An 18,098-nucleotide genomic window follows, 5' to 3' on the forward strand; every position below is an offset into this window, starting at 1 on the left:
TTATCGAAGTGTAATATGGTGGAGGGGGCAACGCACACGGCTAAGAGATCAATAGATCAATTGTTGTGTCTATGGGGTGCCCCCTTGCCCCCGTATATAAAGGAGCAAGGGGGAGGCCGGCCGGCCCTTGTTGGCGCGCCAGGAGGAGGAGTCCTCCTCCTAGTAGGAGTAGGACTCCCCTCTTTCCTACTCCTACTAGGAGGGGGAAAGGAAGGGGAAAGGGAGAAGGAAAGGGGGCGCCCCCCCTCCTAGTCCAATTCGGACCAGCGGGGGAGGGGGCGCGCGGTCCCTCCTGGCTGCCCCTCTTTCTCTCCACTAAGGCCCATAAGGCCCATTACTTCTCCCGGGGGGGGTTCCGGTAACCCTCCGGCACTCCGGTTTTCTCCGAAATCACCCGGAACATTTCCGGTGTCCGAATATAGTCGTCCAATATATCAATCTTTATGTCTCGACCATTTCGAGACTCCTCGTCATGTCCGTGATCACATCCGGGACTCCGAACAACCTTCGGTACATCAAAACATATAAACTCATAATATAACTGCCATCGTAACGTTAAGCGTGCGGACCCTACGGGTTCGAGAACTATGTAGACATGACCGAGACACGTCTCCGGTCAATAACCAATAGCGGAACCTGGATGCTCATATTGGCTCCCACATATTCTACGAAGATCTTTATCGGTCAGACCGCATAACAACATACGTTGTTCCCTTTGTCATCGGTATGTTACTTGCCCGAGATTCGATCGTCGGTATCTCAATACCTAGTTTAATCTCGTTACCGGCAAGTCTCTTTACTCGTTCCGTAATACATCATCTTGCAACAAACTCTTTAGTTGCAATGCTTGCAAGGCTTAAGTGATGTGCATTACGAGAGGGCCCAGAGATACCTCTCCGACAATCGGAGTGACAAATCCTAATCTCGAAATACGCCAACCCAACAAGTACCTTCGGAGACACCTGTAGAGCACCTTTATAATCACCCAGTTACGTTGTGACGTTTGGTAGCACACAAAGTATTCCTCCGGTAAACGGGAGTTGCATAATCTCATAGTCATAGGAACATGTATAAGTCATGAAGAAAGCAATAGCAACATACTAAACGATCAAGTGCTAAGCTAACGGAATGGGTCAAGTCAATCACATCATTCTCCTAATAATGTGATCCCGTTAATCAAATGACAACTCATGTCTATGGCTAGGAAACATAACCATCTTTGATCAACGAGCTAGTCAAGTAGAGGCATACTAGTGACACTCTGTTTGTCTATGTATTCACACAAGTATTATGTTTCCGGTTAATACAATTCTAGCATGAATAATAAACATTTATCATGAAATAAGGAAATAAATAATAACTTTATTATTGCCTCTAGGGCATATTTCCTTCAGTCTCCCACTTACACTAGAGTCAATAATCTAGATTACACAGTAATAATTCTTACACCCATGGAGCCTTGGTGCTGATCATGTTTTGCTCGTGGAAGAGGCTTAGTCAACGGGTCTGCAACATTCAGATCCGTATGTATCTTGCAAATTTCTATGTCTCCCACCTGGACTAAATCCCGGATGGAATTGAAGCGTCTTTTGATGTGCTTGGTTCTCTTGTGAAATCTGGATTCCTTTGCTAAGGCAATTGCACCAGTATTGTCACAAAAGATTTTCATTGGACCCGATGCACTAGGTATGACACCTAGATCGGATATGAACTCCTTCATCCAGACTCCTTCATTTGCTGCTTCCGAAGCAGCTATGTACTCTGCTTCACACGTAGATCCCGCCACGACGCTTTGTTTAGAACTGCACCAACTGACAGCTCCACCGTTCAATGTAAACACGTATCCGGTTTGCGATTTAGAATCGTCCGAATCAGTGTCAAAGCTTGCATCGACGTAACAATTTACGATGAGCTCTTTGTCACCTCCATAAACGAGAAACATATCCTTAGTCCTTTTCAGGTATTTCAGGATGTTCTTGACCGCTGTCCAGTGATCCACTCCTGGATTACTTTGGTACCTTCCTGCTAGACTTATAGCAAGGCATACATCAGGTCTGGTACACAGCATTGCATACATGATAGAGCCTATGGCTGAAGCATAGGGAACATCTTTCATCTTCTCTCTATCTTCTGCAGTGGTCGGGCATTGAGTCTTACTCAATTTCACACCTTGTAACACAGGCAAGAACCCTTTCTTTGCTTGATCCATTTTGAACTTTTTCAAAAATTTGTCAAGGTATGTGCTTTGTGAAAGTCCAATTAAGCGTCTTGATCTATCTCTATAAATCTTGATGCCCAATATATACGCAGCTTCACCGAGGTCTTTCATTGAAAAACTCTTATTCAAGTATCCCTTTATGCTATCCAGAAATTCTATATCATTTCCAATCAGCAATATGTCATCCACATATAATATCAGAAATGCTACAGAGCTCCCACTCACTTTCTTGTAAATACAGGCTTCTCCAAAAGTCTGTATAAAACCAAATGCTTTGATCACACTATCAAAGCGTTTATTCCAACTCCGAGGGGCTTGCACCAGTCCATAAATGGATCGCTGGAGCTTGCACACTTTGTTAGCTTCCTTTGGATCGACAAAACCTTCCGGTTGCATCATATACAACTCTTCTTCCAGAAATCCATTCAGGAATGCAGTTTTGACATCCATTTGCCAAATTTCATAATCATAAAATGCGGCAATTGCTAACATGATTCGGACAGACTTAAGCATCGCTACGGGTGAGGTCTCATCGTAGTCAATCCCTTGAACTTGTCGAAAACCTTTCGCAACAAGTCGAGCTTTATAGACAGTAACATTACCGTCAGCGTCAGTCTTCTTCTTGAAGATCCATTTATTTTCAATGGCTTGCCGATCATCGGGCAAGTCAACCAAAGTCCATACTTTGTTCTTATACATGGATCCCATCTCGGATTTCATGGCCTCAAGCCATTTTGCGGAATCTGGGCTCACCATCGCTTCTTCATAGTTTGTAGGTTCGTCATGGTCTAGTAACATAACCTCCAGAACAGGATTACCGTACCACTCTGGTGCGGATCTTACTCTGGTTGATCTACGAGGTTCAGTAATAACTTGATCTGAAGTTTCATGATCATCATCATTAACTTCCTCACTAATTGGCGTAGGTGACGCAGAAACTGGTTTCTGTGATGAACTACTTTCCAATAAGGGAGCAGGTACAGTTACCTCATCAAGTTCTACTTTCCTCCCACTCACTTCTTTCGAGAGAAACTCCTTCTCCAGAAAATTTCCGAATTTAGCAACAAAAGTTTTGCCTTCGGATCTGTGATAGAAGGTGTACCCAATAGTCTCTTTTGGGTATCCTATGAAGACACATTTCTTCGATTTGGGTTCGAGCTTATCAGGTTGAAGTTTTTTCACATAAGCATCGCAGCCCCAAACTTTAAGAAACGACAACTTTGGTTTCTTGCTAAACCACAGTTCATAAGGCGTCGTGTCAACGGATTTTGATGGTGCCCTATTTAACGTGAATGCAGCCATCTCTAAAGCATAACCCCAAAACGATAGCGGTAAATCAGTAAGAGACATCATAGATCGCACCATATCTAGTAAAGTACGATTACGACGTTCGGACACACCATTACGCTGTGGTGTTCCGGGTGGCGTGAGTTGCGAAACTATTCCGCATTGTTTTAAATGTAGACCAAACTCGTAACTCAAATATTCTCCTCCACGATCAGATCGTAGAAATTTTATTTTCTTGTTACGATGATTTTCAACTTCACTCTGAAATTCTTTGAACTTTTCAAATGTTTCAGACTTATGTTTCATTAAGTAAATATACCCATATCTGCTCAAATCATCTGTGAAGGTGAGAAAATAACGATATCCGCCACGAGCCTCAATATTCATCGGACCACATACATCTGTATGTATGATTTCCAATAAATCTGTTGCTCTCTCCATAGTTCCGGAGAACGGTGTTTTAGTCAACTTGCCCATGAGGCACGGTTCGCAAGTACCAAGTGATTCATAATCAAGTGGTTCCAAAAGTCCATCAGTATGGAGTTTCTTTATGCGCTTTACACCGATATGACCTAAACGGCAGTGCCACAAATAAGTTGCACTATCATTATCAACTCTGCATCTTTTGGTTTCAATATTATGAATATGTGTATCACTACTATCGAGATTCAACAAAAATAGACCACTCTTCAAGGGTGCATGACCATAAAAGATATTACTCATATAAATAGAACAACCATTATTCTCTGATTTAAATGAATAACCGTCTCGCATCAAACAAGATCCAGATATAATGTTCATGCTTAACGCTGGCACCAAATAACAATTATTTAGGTCTAAAACTAACCCCGAAGGTAGATGTAGAGGTAGCGTGCCGACCGCGATCACATAGACTTTGGAACCATTTCCCACGCGCATCGTCACCTCGTCCTTAGCCAATCTTCGCTTAATCCGTAGCCCCTGTTTCGAGTTGCAAATATTAGCAACAGAACCAGTATCAAATACCCAGGTGCTACTGCGAGCATTAGTAAGGTACACATCAATAACATGTATATCACATATACCTTCGTTCACCCTGCCATCCTTCTTATCTGCCAAATACTTGGGGCAGTTCCGCTTCCAGTGACCAGTCTGCTTGCAGTAGAAGCACTCAGTCTCAGGCTTAGGTCCAGACTTGGGTTTCTTCTCCTGAGCAGCAACTTGTTTGCTGTTCTTCTTGAAGTTCCCCCTCTTCTTCCCTTTACCCTTTTTCTTGAAACTAGTGGTCTTATTGACCATCAACACTTGATGCTCCTTTTTGATTTCTACCTCCGCAGCCTTTAGCATTGCGAAGAGCTCGGGAATCGTCTTATCCATCCCTTTCATATTATAGTTCATCACGAAGCTCTTGTAGCTTGGTGGCAGTGATTGAAGAATTATGTCAATGACGCTATCATCCGGAAGATTAACTCCCAGTTGAATCAAGTGATTGTTATACCCAGACATTTTGAGTATATGCTCACTGACAGAACTATTCTCTTCCATCTTGCAGCTGTAGAACTTATTGGAGACTTCATATCTCTCAATCCGGGCATTTGCTTGAAATATTAACTTCAACTCCTGGAACATCTCATATGCTCCATGACGTTCAAAACGTCGTTGAAGACCCGGTTCTAAGCCGTAAAGCATGGCACACAGAACTATCGAGTAGTCATCAGCTTTGCTCTGCCAGATGTTCATAACATCTGGTGTTGCTCCTGCAGCAGGCCTGGCACCCAGCGGTGCTTCCAGGACGTAATTCTTCTGTGCAGCAATGAGGATAATCCTCAAGTTACGGACCCAGTCCGTGTAATTGCTACCATCATCTTTCAACTTTGCTTTCTCAAGGAACGCATTAAAATTCAACGGAACAACAGCACGGGCCATCTATCTACAATTAACATAGACAAGCAAAATACTATCAGGTACTAAGTTCATGATAAATTCAAGTTCAATTAATCATATTACTTAAGAACTCCCACTTAGATAGACATCCCTCTAATCCTCTAAGTGATCACGTGATCCATATCAACTAAACCATGTCCGATCATCACGTGAGATGGAGTAGTTTCAACGGTGAACATCACTATGTTGTTCATATCTACTATATGATTCACGCTCAACCTTTCGGTCTCCGTGTTCCGAGGCCATATCTGTTATATGCTAGGCTCGTCAAGTTTAACCTAAGTATTCCGCGTGTGCAACTTTTTTGCACCCGTTGTATTTGAACGTAGAGCATATCACACCCGATCATCACGTGGTGTCTCAGCACGAAGAACTTTCGCAATGGTGCATACTCAGGGAGAACACTTATACTTTGATAATTTAGTGAAGGATCATCTTATAATGCTACCGTCAATCAAAGCAAGATAAGATGCATAAAAGATAAACATCACATGCAATCAATATAAGTGATATGATATGGCCATCATCATCTTGTGCTTGTGATCTCCATCTCCGAAGCACCGTCATGATCACCATCGTCATCAGCGTGACACCTTAATCTCCATCGAAGCATCGTTGTCGTCTCGCCAACTATTGCTTCTACGACTATCGCTACCGCTTAGTGATAAAGTAAAACAATTACATGGCGATTGCATTGCATACAATAAAGCGACAACCATATGGCTCCTGCCAGTTGCCGATAACTCGGTTACAAAACATGATCATCTCATACAATAAAATTCAGTATCATGTCTTGACCATATCACATCACAACATGCCCTGCAAAAACAAGTTAGACGTCCTCTACTTTGTTGTTGCAAGTTTTACGTGGCTGCTACGGGCTTAGCAAGAACCGTTCTTACCTACTCATCAAAACCACAACGATAGTTTGTCAAGTTGGTGATGTTTTAACCTTCGCAAGGACCGGGCTTAGCCACACTCGGTTCAACTAAAGTGAGAGAGACAGACACCCGCCGGTCACCTTTAAGCAACGAGTGCTCGCAACGGTGAAACCAGTCTCGCGTAAGCGTACACGTAATGTCGGTCCGGGCCGCTTCATCTCACAATACCGTCGAACCAAAGTATGACATGCTGGTAAGCAGTATGACTTATATCGCCCACAACTCACTTGTGTTCTACTCGTGCATAACATCAACGCATAAAACCTGGCTCGGATGCCACTGTTGGGTAACGTAGTAATTTCAAAAAAATTCCTACGAACACGCAAGATCATGGTGATGCATAGCAACGAGAGGGGAGAGTGTTGTCCACGTACCCTCGTAGACCAAAAGCGGAAGCGTTAACACAACGCAGTTGATGTAGTCGTACGTCTTCACGATCCGACCGATCAAGTACCGAACGTACGGCACCTCCGAGTTCAGCCCACGTTCAGCTCGATGACGTCCCTCGAACTCCGATCCAGCCGAGTGTTGAGGGAGAGTTTCGTCAGCACGACGGCGTCGTAACGATGATGATGTTCTACTGACGCAGGGCTTCGCCTAAGCACCGCTACGATATTATCGAAGTGTAATATGGTGGAGGGGGCACCGCACACGGCTAAGAGATCAATAGATCAATTGTTGTGTCTATGGGGTGCCCCCCTGCCCCCGTATATAAAGGAGCAAGGGGGAGGCCGGCCGGCCCTTGTTGGCGCGCCAGGAGGAGGAGTCCTCCTCCTAGTAGGAGTAGGACTCCCCTCTTTCCTACTCCTACTAGGAGGGGGAAAGGAAGGGGGAAAGGGAGAAGGAAAGGGGGGCGCCCCCCCTCTCCTAGTCCAATTTGGACCAGAGGGGGAGGGGGCGCGCGGCCCCTCCTGGCTGCCCCTCTCTCTCTCCACTAAGGCCCATAAGGCCCATTACTTCTCCCGGGGGGGGGGGGGGTTCCGGTAACCCTCCGGCACTCCGGTTTTCTCCGAAATCACCCGGAACATTTCCGGTGTCCGAATATAGTCGTCCAATATATCAATCTTTATGTCTCGACCATTTCGAGACTCCTCGTCATGTCCGTGATCACATCCGGGACTCCGAACAACCTTCGGTACATCAAAACATATAAACTCATAATATAACTGTCATCGTAACGTTAAGCGTGCGGACCCTACGGGTTCGAGAACTATGTAGACATGACCGAGACACGTCTCCGGTCAATAACCAATAGCGGAACCTGGATGCTCATATTGGCTCCCGCATATTCTACGAAGATCTTTATCGGTCAGACCGCATAACAACATACGTTGTTCCCTTTGTCATCGGTATGTTACTTGCCCGAGATTCGATCGTCGGTATCTCAATACCTAGTTCAATCTCGTTACCGGCAAGTCTCTTTACTCGTTCCGTAATACATCATCTTGCAACAAACTCTTTAGTTGCAATGCTTGCAAGGCTTAAGTGATGTGCATTACCGAGAGGGCCCAGAGATACCTCTCCGACAATCGGAGTGACAAATCCTAATCTCGAAATACGCCAACCCAACAAGTACCTTCGGAGACACCTGTAGAGCACCTTTATAATCACCCAGTTACGTTGTGGCGTTTGGTAGCACACAAAGTGTTCCTCCGGTAAACGGGAGTTGCATAATCTCATAGTCATAGGAACATGTATAAGTCATGAAGAAAGCAATAGCAACATACTAAACGATCAAGTGCTAAGCTAACGGAATGGGTCAAGTCAATCACATCATTCTCCTAATAATGTGATCCCATTAATCAAATGACAACTCATGTCTATGGCTAGGAAACATAACCATCTTTGATCAACGAGCTAGTCAAGTAGAGGCATACTAGTGACACTCTGTTTGTCTATGTATTCACACAAGTATTATGTTTCCGGTTAATACAATTCTAGCATGAATAATAAACATTTATCATGAAATAAGGAAATAAATAATAACTTTATTATTGCCTCTAGGGCATATTTCCTTCAGTGTGTTGGGCGCACCATCGGGATTTCGTTTTTGAACAATAAATTCAGGAAATAACTTTGTACAATATTGGCATACAAAGAAAGAAAAAAGCTCATGCAGCCAAGTATCATGAAGAAAATGATTTCTAGTTATCTCAGTTCCAGACGTTAACTTATCAATGATTTAAATGAATGAGAACTGTTAAATCTATATCTCAAGGTTTTTGTATCAACAACAGTCGTCATGTCTCCTTAATCACCCCCGCCAAGTAATTAGAAAACATCATGTTTCTCGTTTCCCTCCTTGCATTTCAATTTCCTTACTTTAGCGTACTCTTGTCGCTACAAAAGTAACTTTAGAAATTAGAGATACACCGATGAGAACTTTAGTTAGATAAACAATTGGCATGCCCTCTCTTAGTGATACTACTACAACAGAAAGTCTTGAAGTCATGTTTTTTTCAAGAGTATACAAAATGCGTCCCATATATATTTATAGCATGAAGAACATGTTATCTAAAATGAATTCACGCAAACATGATAAACCTTGTGTGAATAAAAGATACATCTATTTAATGTGCAACCCATATGCAAATGCCTACATAACTTTGAAGGCAGTGTCCAACTATTCATTTCCCATCCATGCTAAGATAACAAATAAGCAGCTCGCCCTATTTTATCTCATAAGTCAAGATCATCATCCACCAGGCTGCTTTTCTAGGACTCATCTTCAGACTCCTTAAGCTGAAAACCAAAAGACAATGAGAGATTCATGATATCAAAACATATTGTATAGTCCATGAGTAGAAATATATATTATTTATATTTTCAAGTCATAAAAGCAGGATGTTTGAGTGAGTATTCAAACCGAAACTTTATGTATACGAAAAATGAAAAAAATAAGTTCATCAAGGCATAGTGAGAATACACCACAAAAGCATATGCGCCCTTCAAATAAACAACAACCTTGAGAAAAGCCTACTCATAGGGAGAATACACCTTGTTTGCTCGACCATTACGTATTTTTTGTATGGTTCTAAATAGTCATATGAGTGCAAAGCAACAAACAATCAGGGTAATAACAATAAAAATAATAATGAAAGGTGTCGATTACGACAATAGATATCAGACCCATGTAGCTTGCCTGACTTTGTTTCTTGAGCACACTTATTTATGTGGTTAGTCCACTGCAAATGGAATACATTGGGTGCTCCAACACGTTCCTGGTAATATAGAAGAAGCAAAATATACAAACATCATCCATGCATCAGTACTATTATGAATTATGAAATACTCTATCCGTCCTAAAATAAGTTACTCAACTTTGTATTAAAGTTAATATAAAATTGAGTCACTTATTTTGGATGGAGGGAGAGATAGCAGAAGTGGTCAAATATAGTTTGAATAGCAGAAGCTACAAATGATGTGCATTTACAATAATCAGAAAACTTGAATGACACCTACACCTAGGACTGTGTACTGAATTCATGTGATCTATTCTTCTCCTTCTATAAAATCAGAATTGCATCAAAGTATGTGCCTATATAGTATATGTGATATGCAATATAATTGTTCGTATAGGGCTGATCCAGCCGTTGACTCATCGAGTGGTTTAGGGCATGAACGAGGTAGTGCAAAGCTGGCTTGAGGAGCAGATCGATTGGATGCTGGCAAGGCGTGCATGTATAGAACATGCATCTGCCTCGATTAATTCCTACGGGGGATGGATGCTTACGTACATGAAGAATTGATTGATTCATACGATGGCTGGATACTTACATACATGAAGACTCAAATGTATTCTCGCTGGCTAGAAGCGCACATGAGTAACACACACGCGAAAGTGGAACAACATGGGTTGGTCGGAGGCGGCATGACGGGGTGGCACGGGAGAATCGGAGGACCCTGTCATGGTTCTGAAGGAGACGGGAAGGCGGTGCTCAGTTTCTTTCTTCTCTTTCTCTCTCAGCGAAAGTTTCTCTCTGGTGTCCTTCGTCCAAATTGAATTGGATAAAAATGAGCAGGTCCCAGATAACTATGGAAAAGGCATATAAGAGAGATTAGTGGGAAGGAGATGATTGCATGAAAGGAGAAATGTGTGTTAATGGGAAGGAAGGGATTGTGTCCTGATTTTCTACAGGAGAGATGTGCATGAAAGGAAAGATGGATTGCGTTCTGATTTTCTGTAGAGTAAGATAAAAAAGGAATGACACAAGTCATTAATACAAGACAAATATTGGCACATATTAGGGGATTAGGTCACCCAGGAGGTATTGGTAGCCATTAATACAAGACAAATTCTGAGTGAATGGAATGACACAACGATAGTCATGATTCCCAAGATTGACAGCCCTGAATTGGTAGCCCAATTTCGTCCCATAAGTCTTTGTAATGTTCTCTACAAGATTATCTCAAAAATGCTAGCTTTGCGTTTGAAAAATATTCTGCCTGAGATAATTTCCCCTACGCAAAGTGCTTTCATGCCTGGTAGGATGATCACTGATAATATCCTCATAGCATATGAATGTGTTCATAAAATAAAGAACACTAGATCTGGCAAGACAGGATTATGTGCAGTGAAATTGGATATGCACAAAGTGTATGACAGAGTGGAGTGGTTCTTTTTGCATGATATGATGGTGAAATTGGGATTCCATGAACAATGGATCCAACTGATGATGGCATGCATCAGCACTGTTAATTATAAAGTGAGGTTCAATTCCCAGGAGACAGATGTGTTTACTTCGAGTAGGGGGATTAGGCAGGGGGTCCCCTATCCCCTTATCTTTTTCTCTTGTGTGCAGAGGGTCTTTCTAGTCTATTGCAGTTTGAAGAAGAAGCTGGTGGCATTGAAGGCATTAGAGTGTGCATAAGTGCACCATCAGTATCACACCTTTTATTCGTTGATGATTCTCTAATTCTCATGAAGGCAAATGTTTTAAATGCAGCTTCCTTACAGCATGCACTAGAGGCCTACTGTGAAAGCTCGGGACAAATGGTGAGTTTGGCCAAATCTAGTCTGTTTTTCAGTCCTAACACTCCAGCTGCTTCTAGAACAGAAGTTTGTCAGGAGTTACATATTGACACTAAAACCCTATCAGATAAATACTTGGGACTCTCAGCTATGGTTGGGGCTGACAGGAGTGATTGCTTCAGACACTTCTATGACAGAATTAAGGAGAAACTGAAAGGGTGGATGGAAAAGCAATTATTGATTGGAGGTAAAGAGATTCTACTCAAGTCAGTAGCTTAGGCCATACCAGTTTTTGCTATGTCTGTTTTCAGCTTGCCTAAAAGCCTTTGTAAGGATACTATAGATTTGATCGCACAATTTTGGTGGGGAGATGATGAAGAACAGAAAAGAATGCATTGGTATACTTGGTGGAAACTTTTTTACCCTAAATGCGAGGGGGCATGGGTTTTCGAGACCTCTATTCATTCAACCTTGCGATGCTCTCGAAGCAATGTTGGCGACTGATTACTAACCCAGATTCATTGTGTGCACGAGTTCTGAAAGCTAAATATTTCCCCAATGGAAGTTTACTTGAAGCTACCTTGAAGAGTGGTGCGTCATTTACATGGAAAAGGATAATGAAGGGTCTAGAAACCTTTAAGTCGGGGTACATATGGAGGATTGGGACTGGCGCAAATGTTAATATTTGGAGGGACCCCTGGATCCCATCGAGTGTGGACCGGAAAGTGATCACAAGGCATGGACAAACTGTGCTATCCTCGGTCAATGATCTTATTGATCCAACTTCGGGAGAGTGGGATGAGGATCTAATCAAAATCATATTCAACCCAGTAGATGTTCGAAGGATATTACAAATTCCGCTGAATTATGGATCGTTTGACAACTTCATTGCATGGAATCCGGACCGTAGAGGTTACTTTACAGTAAAATCTGCATATCAAATACAATGGACTAAAACTTCTCAGACCCGTGCAAATGTATTGGCTTGGCCCGGGGGATCAAATACACCAACAATATGGAGTAAAATGTGGAAGATCAAAGTTCCACGAAAGGTTCAGATTTTTGTTGGTGCATTCTTCATGGAATTATCCCGCTAAAGTCAATCTTGACTAATAGGCACATTGGTTCAGATGGGGCATGTCTGATCTGCCACCAAGATGCAGAGGACATTCGACACCTCTTGTTTGATTGTGATCATGCAAAAGAGCTCTGGAGTAACCTGGGCATTGCAGACTTGGTGGAAGAGGCAAAGGAAATAGATAGATCCGGGTCTGTGATCATGGAGCGCCTCCTTTTGATGCAAAATAAGCCACTGCCAATTAAACCAAATTTGAACAACAAGCAAAAACTTTGGGTGGGCTGTTGGTTCTTATGGTGGATTAGACGTCAACTCACACATAATGGTAACCCTCCACCCCCCATGCGATGGCATATCACTGGTACGCGCCGGTGCTATACAAACGGTTTTTAACCCCTTTCCGCGACGGCATTTGGGACCATCGCCAAGTGAGTGTGGGCGATAGGGGGGGGGGTCCTTCCCACACGACCCAGAAATCGTCGGGGATATGCCCTCCTGGGACACAGGCTGGGGCCAAATGAGCTCGTGTGCGATCGGGCGAGGCATCGAAACCCAATCATTTCCGTTCGTATGTACATCCCACACGGTGAATCTCAGATAAACATTTTCGTTCGTATGTATATCGCACACAGTCAATCCAAGGAATGCGTTTCTGTTCTTATGTACATCCCACATAGTCAATCCAGGGAAAACGTTTCCGTTCGTATGTACATCCCACACAGTTTTATGTATACGCTCGTGTGTGAAAGGTGTAACTATCACACGCGCTCTGCCTTGGTTAACTATTTGCTTTTATGAACTACATCACACATGATTTGATGTAGAAAACTGTGTGGCATTGGGATATCCATCACAAACGCTTTTACTGCCAGAACCGTTTGCAAAGTTCTATGACCGTATGTTCTCTTTTTACATCGCACACGCTGTTTTCTTTCTAACTGTGTGCACATTATTTTATTAGCTCCTGTATATTTTTATTTTTGCCTGTAATTTATTATTCGAATTGGAAATTTTGAAATATGAAACGTGCAATTCAAATTCTCAGCACAATGGTTCAACAAAGAATCTATAAATAAAATTGCCAGTACAATATGTTGAGTAATTACAGGATTAGGCGGCAATTAACTATGACGAACCACAATATTTAAAGTAGGTAAAGGTGAAGAGACAAGTGTAAATCATTTTGATTGCCGGCGGTGTTGAAGAAGCGGAATGCCCATAATGTGCCTTCCTACATGCCATAGGCACGAACCACTTTTGTCCAACCCCTTGTGACGATCGCCCGGCCATCCTCCACCGCCTTCAGGAAGACTTCTAGAGCATTATCATGGTAGCATGAATTATATACTTTAACCTTAGTTGCCTCCACTCCGGTCATGTAGTTTGCAAGGTAATCATCAGTAAATAGCTTCGGAAACCACTGAAAAGAGAAAAATATCAGATGCTGAGGTCTAATAAAGTAACTTGTTGTGGGAAGGGGAAAAGGCAACACATTACTTACCATCCTAAAGTTCACTATTGTCTTGGACAAAGTGTAAATAAAGAGCTTAATTCCAATCAAACGTTTCTTTCGCCTAACAATCTTTCTTAGTTTCCTCACTTGACGCTTGTTCATGAATCTCTCATTGCCCCATACGCAACAGGGATCGAAGCGTGGATCAGTACCGCTCATATATGTACATACAAGCAACCAGTAAATGTTAGAAGCTAAACTGAGATTGCACAAATGATGTAAAATACAACTACCTATGTTCCTAAGTACAAGTATTTTTTTGAGATTTCAATATGAACTACATACGGATGTATATAGAATTATATATATAGTTTAGATTAGAATCTAGATTCACTCATTTTGCTCCTTATGTAGTCTATATTGGAATCTCTAAAAAATACTTATATTTAGAATAGATGGTGTATAAGACATGGGATGCAGCTAACCTCGACGGCAAATAACAACATCGCCCATTGTAGCCCTGTGTAAGTACATGGAAAGCCAATGTTAACTACAACAGGGTTAACATCCACCAAAAATAGCAAATGGTAATAAAACGGCAGCATCTGTAGTGCTATCTTCATTGCGAAAGAGTAGCATGGTAGCAAAGGGACGGATTGAAAAATGATACAACTGTTAATTGCAACAGGCTTAACAACATCCTAATTCATGTTTTGTAAGTTTGTAGCCATTGAAATACAACTCTTTAAAAATGAATACAACTGTTAATTGCAACAGGCTTAATGGCCATTGAAACCGTTACTGATAAAAATGCAATTGGCAGAGTTAAACATCACAGGGCAGGTGTTGCCAGAGCAGATAATGGCCCAATTGTCTATAAAAAGGTAGGGAAAATGGCTAAACATGTTAGGCATGTTTACTACAACATGCTTAATACATCGACCGTACAAAACATAGCCATTAATTGCAACTGGTATTGGTAAGATTGAGCTGGTGAGTACATACTTGGTAAGTCCTGAGAGGTAGTTGCTGGGGCACTTCATCTTGGCCAGAGCCCGCCCAAAGTCAGCGGTGGCAGAGGCGAGTTGTTCCTCCGGGTCGAAGCGTGGATCAGTGCCACTGACATGTGTACCTACAGGCAACCAGTAAATGGTAGAAGTTAAACTGCAATTGCACTAATGATGTGAAATACTGTAAGACATGGGATGCAGCTAACCTCGATGGCAAACAATAGCATCGGCCGTTATGACCCTGCGCAAGTACATGGACAGGCATGTTAAGTAAATAACAAATGGGCAGCATCTCTAGTATATCTTCATTGCGGAGAGTAGCATGGTAGCAAATGGACAGATTAAAAAATGGATACAACTGTTAATTGCAACAGGCTTAACAACATCCTAAGTCATGTTTTGTAAGTTTGTAGCCATTGAAATACAACTGTTTAAAAATGGATACAACTGTTAATTGCAACATGCTTAATAGACATTGAAACCGGTAGTGATAAAAATGCAATTGGCATAGTTAAACATCACAAGGCAGGTGCTACCAGAGCAGAGAATGGCCCAGATGTCTATAAAAAGGTAGGGAAAGTAGCTAAAACGTGTTAGGCGTGTTTACTAGACCATGCTTAATACATCGACCGTACAAAACATAGCCATTAATTGCAACTGGTATTGGTAAGATTGAACTGGTGAGTATATACTTGGTAAGTCCTGAGAGGTAGTTGCTGGGGCACTTCATCTTGGCCAGAGCCCACCCAAAGTTAGCAACGACGGAGGCGAGCTGTTCCTCGGGTCGAAGTGTGGATCAGTGCCACTAACATGTGTACCTACAGGCAACTAGTAAATGGTAGAAGTTAAACTGCAATTGCACAAATGATGTCAAATACTGTAAGACATGGGATGAAGCTAACCTCGACGGCAAACAATAGCATCGGCCGTTATGACCCTGCATAAGTACATGGACAGGCATGTTAAGTACAACAGGGTTAGTATCCACTAAAAATAGCAAATGGGCAGCATCTCTAGTGATATCCTGAGTCATGTATTGTAAGTTTGTTGCTGGTATTGGTGAAATTGAGCTGGACACGGTAATATTTGAACATCATACAGTGTGCAATACTGAAATAAACAAGGCACGAACATGCTTAATACATCAATCGTACAAATCATAGTCGTTGCAAGTGGTATTGGTAAGATTTAGCTGGTCAGATCTTACCTGTTAAGTCCTGGGGGGTAGTTGTTGGGGCACTTCATCTGGGCGAGAGCCTGCACCATGTCGGTGGCGGCGGCGGAGGCGAGGTGTTCCTCCGGGTCAACACGCACAGCGGCCATCGCGCCATGGACCGCCATCAGCTCCTTTTTCGCGAATACGCAAGATGCGTATCTTTTCATTGATAGAAGAAGAGAACAAGCATGGAGTTACAACGCTTACAAGGCCATGTACGCACTAGGCATGGTGTACAAGCGAAGGAGCACAACAGAACGGGGAGTATGCTCAGCCCCACAACAAAAACTAGAGACTAAGCGCCGGGGATGATGTTTTGCAGTCCGGTGGCGCCCGCCTTGGCCCAGAGGTGCGCCTCATCCTTGATGGTGTTGGAGGTGAAGGTGATCGATGGTCTAGCTCCCTCAAAAATGCAAGTGTTGTGGTGCTTCCATATCCACCAAGCTGACAGGATTATGAGGGAGGATAGGCCGTTGCGCATGGAAGCCGGCACAAGGTCGAGAGAGGAGCTCCACCAGAGCTGCAATGGCGTGTCGGGGACGGGGAGGCCGATGGGGGCACGGGCCCAACCGAGAATCTCGTGCCAAACTTGGCGAGAGAAAGAGCAACCGGCAAGCAGATGCTGCATGGTTTCCTCCTCTTGATCACAAAGGGCGCATGCATCATCATGGGGCAGCCCGCAGCGTGCAAGGCGCTCCGCGGTCCAGCTGCGGTCTTGCATGGCCAGCCATAAGAAAAACTTGACGCGGAGAGGAGCCCAAGGTCGCCAAGTGAGCCACCGGTATGGGTCTTCGCAAGCACCTATGAATAGAGCCTTGTAGCAGAAACTTGCTGAGTATGTAGCGGAAGAAGTCCAACGCCAACGCACCATATCCGGCTCAGTGGAGAGATTAGTGTGCTACACCAGGCATCAGAGCTCGACGTACTGCACCATGGCCACCGGCCGATGCGCTCCTCGGATGTCCTGCACCCAGGAATGCAGGTGCATGCTGTCACGCACGCAACGCTCCTTCCAAAGACGCCTTGGGACGAGAGCGAAGACGAGTGGGGTAATCTCGGATGCGGACCTGGCATCGATCCAGTGGTCGGTCCAAAACCTGCAAGTATCTCCAGCACCAAGCTGCCAAGTGATGGAGGCTCTGAAAATTGCACTCGCATCCGTGTCGTGGGGTATGTGCAGGTGGCTCCAAGGGCGAGAAGCATCAATATGTTGCAGCCATAGCCAACGAACATGGAGAGAGATGTCGGTACGATGGATATCTCGGATGCCAAGGCCACCAAGGGTGATGGGCCGGCATACACGCTGCTAGTTGACGAGGCACTGTCCACTGTTGGCCTTGTCGGATCCTGCCCAGAGGAATCCTCGGATGATCCGGTTCACTTTCTTGATGGCAGTGCTGTTTGTGGCACCCCAGCTCAGAGCGACCGATTTACCCTGCATTGCCAGCCCAGAGATCATGTCTTTTGGCAACACACAACATATAGGTACAGAAAACAACCGCTTTATTGATGCTAGCGGAACAGAGTTCATATTACAACAGTGGTCGAGGCCAAGCGGCACACTCGGTGAGGCGGAACAATATGTACATTATTTAGTGAACATAAAGGGGCCTCGACTCGAACAACTACGTGGCAGCGGAATAACGTCGTAGCGGAAGCTCCATATCACAGGGACACTGATGTGGACACGATCTAGACTCGAACAGCGCTCCTTTCCAACGAGACTTTCCTGAAATCTGGCATGACACGCCAGGTCAGTACATTGAATGTACTTGCAAGCTCACAACAAGCATAATCATAATGACAAACAATATCATGATATTTAACCAATTAATGCAACATTATATGTCAACATGCTGTGATCAAGACCGAACGTCCCTCAGGACAGCTTACCAACTGTGATCATCTCTGGACCACAAACACACCACCATAGTGGTCTTTCTCAAGAACAACTCGTGATCCTTACGGTGATCACAACCACGGCCATCATTTGGTCCCAA

The 18,098-nt window shown here is 43.5% G+C and overlaps 1 protein-coding gene across 1 annotated transcript; it reads right to left on the reverse strand.

The window, feature by feature from the left end:
- Window positions 1–16,393: 16,393 nt before the first annotated feature.
- Window positions 16,394–16,819, reverse strand: LOC141042964 (uncharacterized). Its single transcript, XM_073511876.1, has one exon. It carries the CDS (start codon window positions 16,817–16,819, stop codon window positions 16,394–16,396), a length of 426 nt encoding a protein of 141 aa, XP_073367977.1.
- Window positions 16,820–18,098: the final 1,279 nt, after the last annotated feature.

Source organism: Aegilops tauschii, chromosome 3, assembly GCF_002575655.3.
Source record: "Aegilops tauschii subsp. strangulata cultivar AL8/78 chromosome 3, Aet v6.0, whole genome shotgun sequence".
Classification (NCBI taxonomy): Eukaryota; Viridiplantae; Streptophyta; class Magnoliopsida; order Poales; family Poaceae; genus Aegilops; species Aegilops tauschii.

Bases quoted from the DNA above. Each gene is read 5' to 3' on its own strand.
- LOC141042964 (XM_073511876.1), bottom strand. From the start codon at position 16,819: ATGCAAGACCGCAGCTGGACCGCGGAGCGCCTTGCACGCTGCGGGCTG.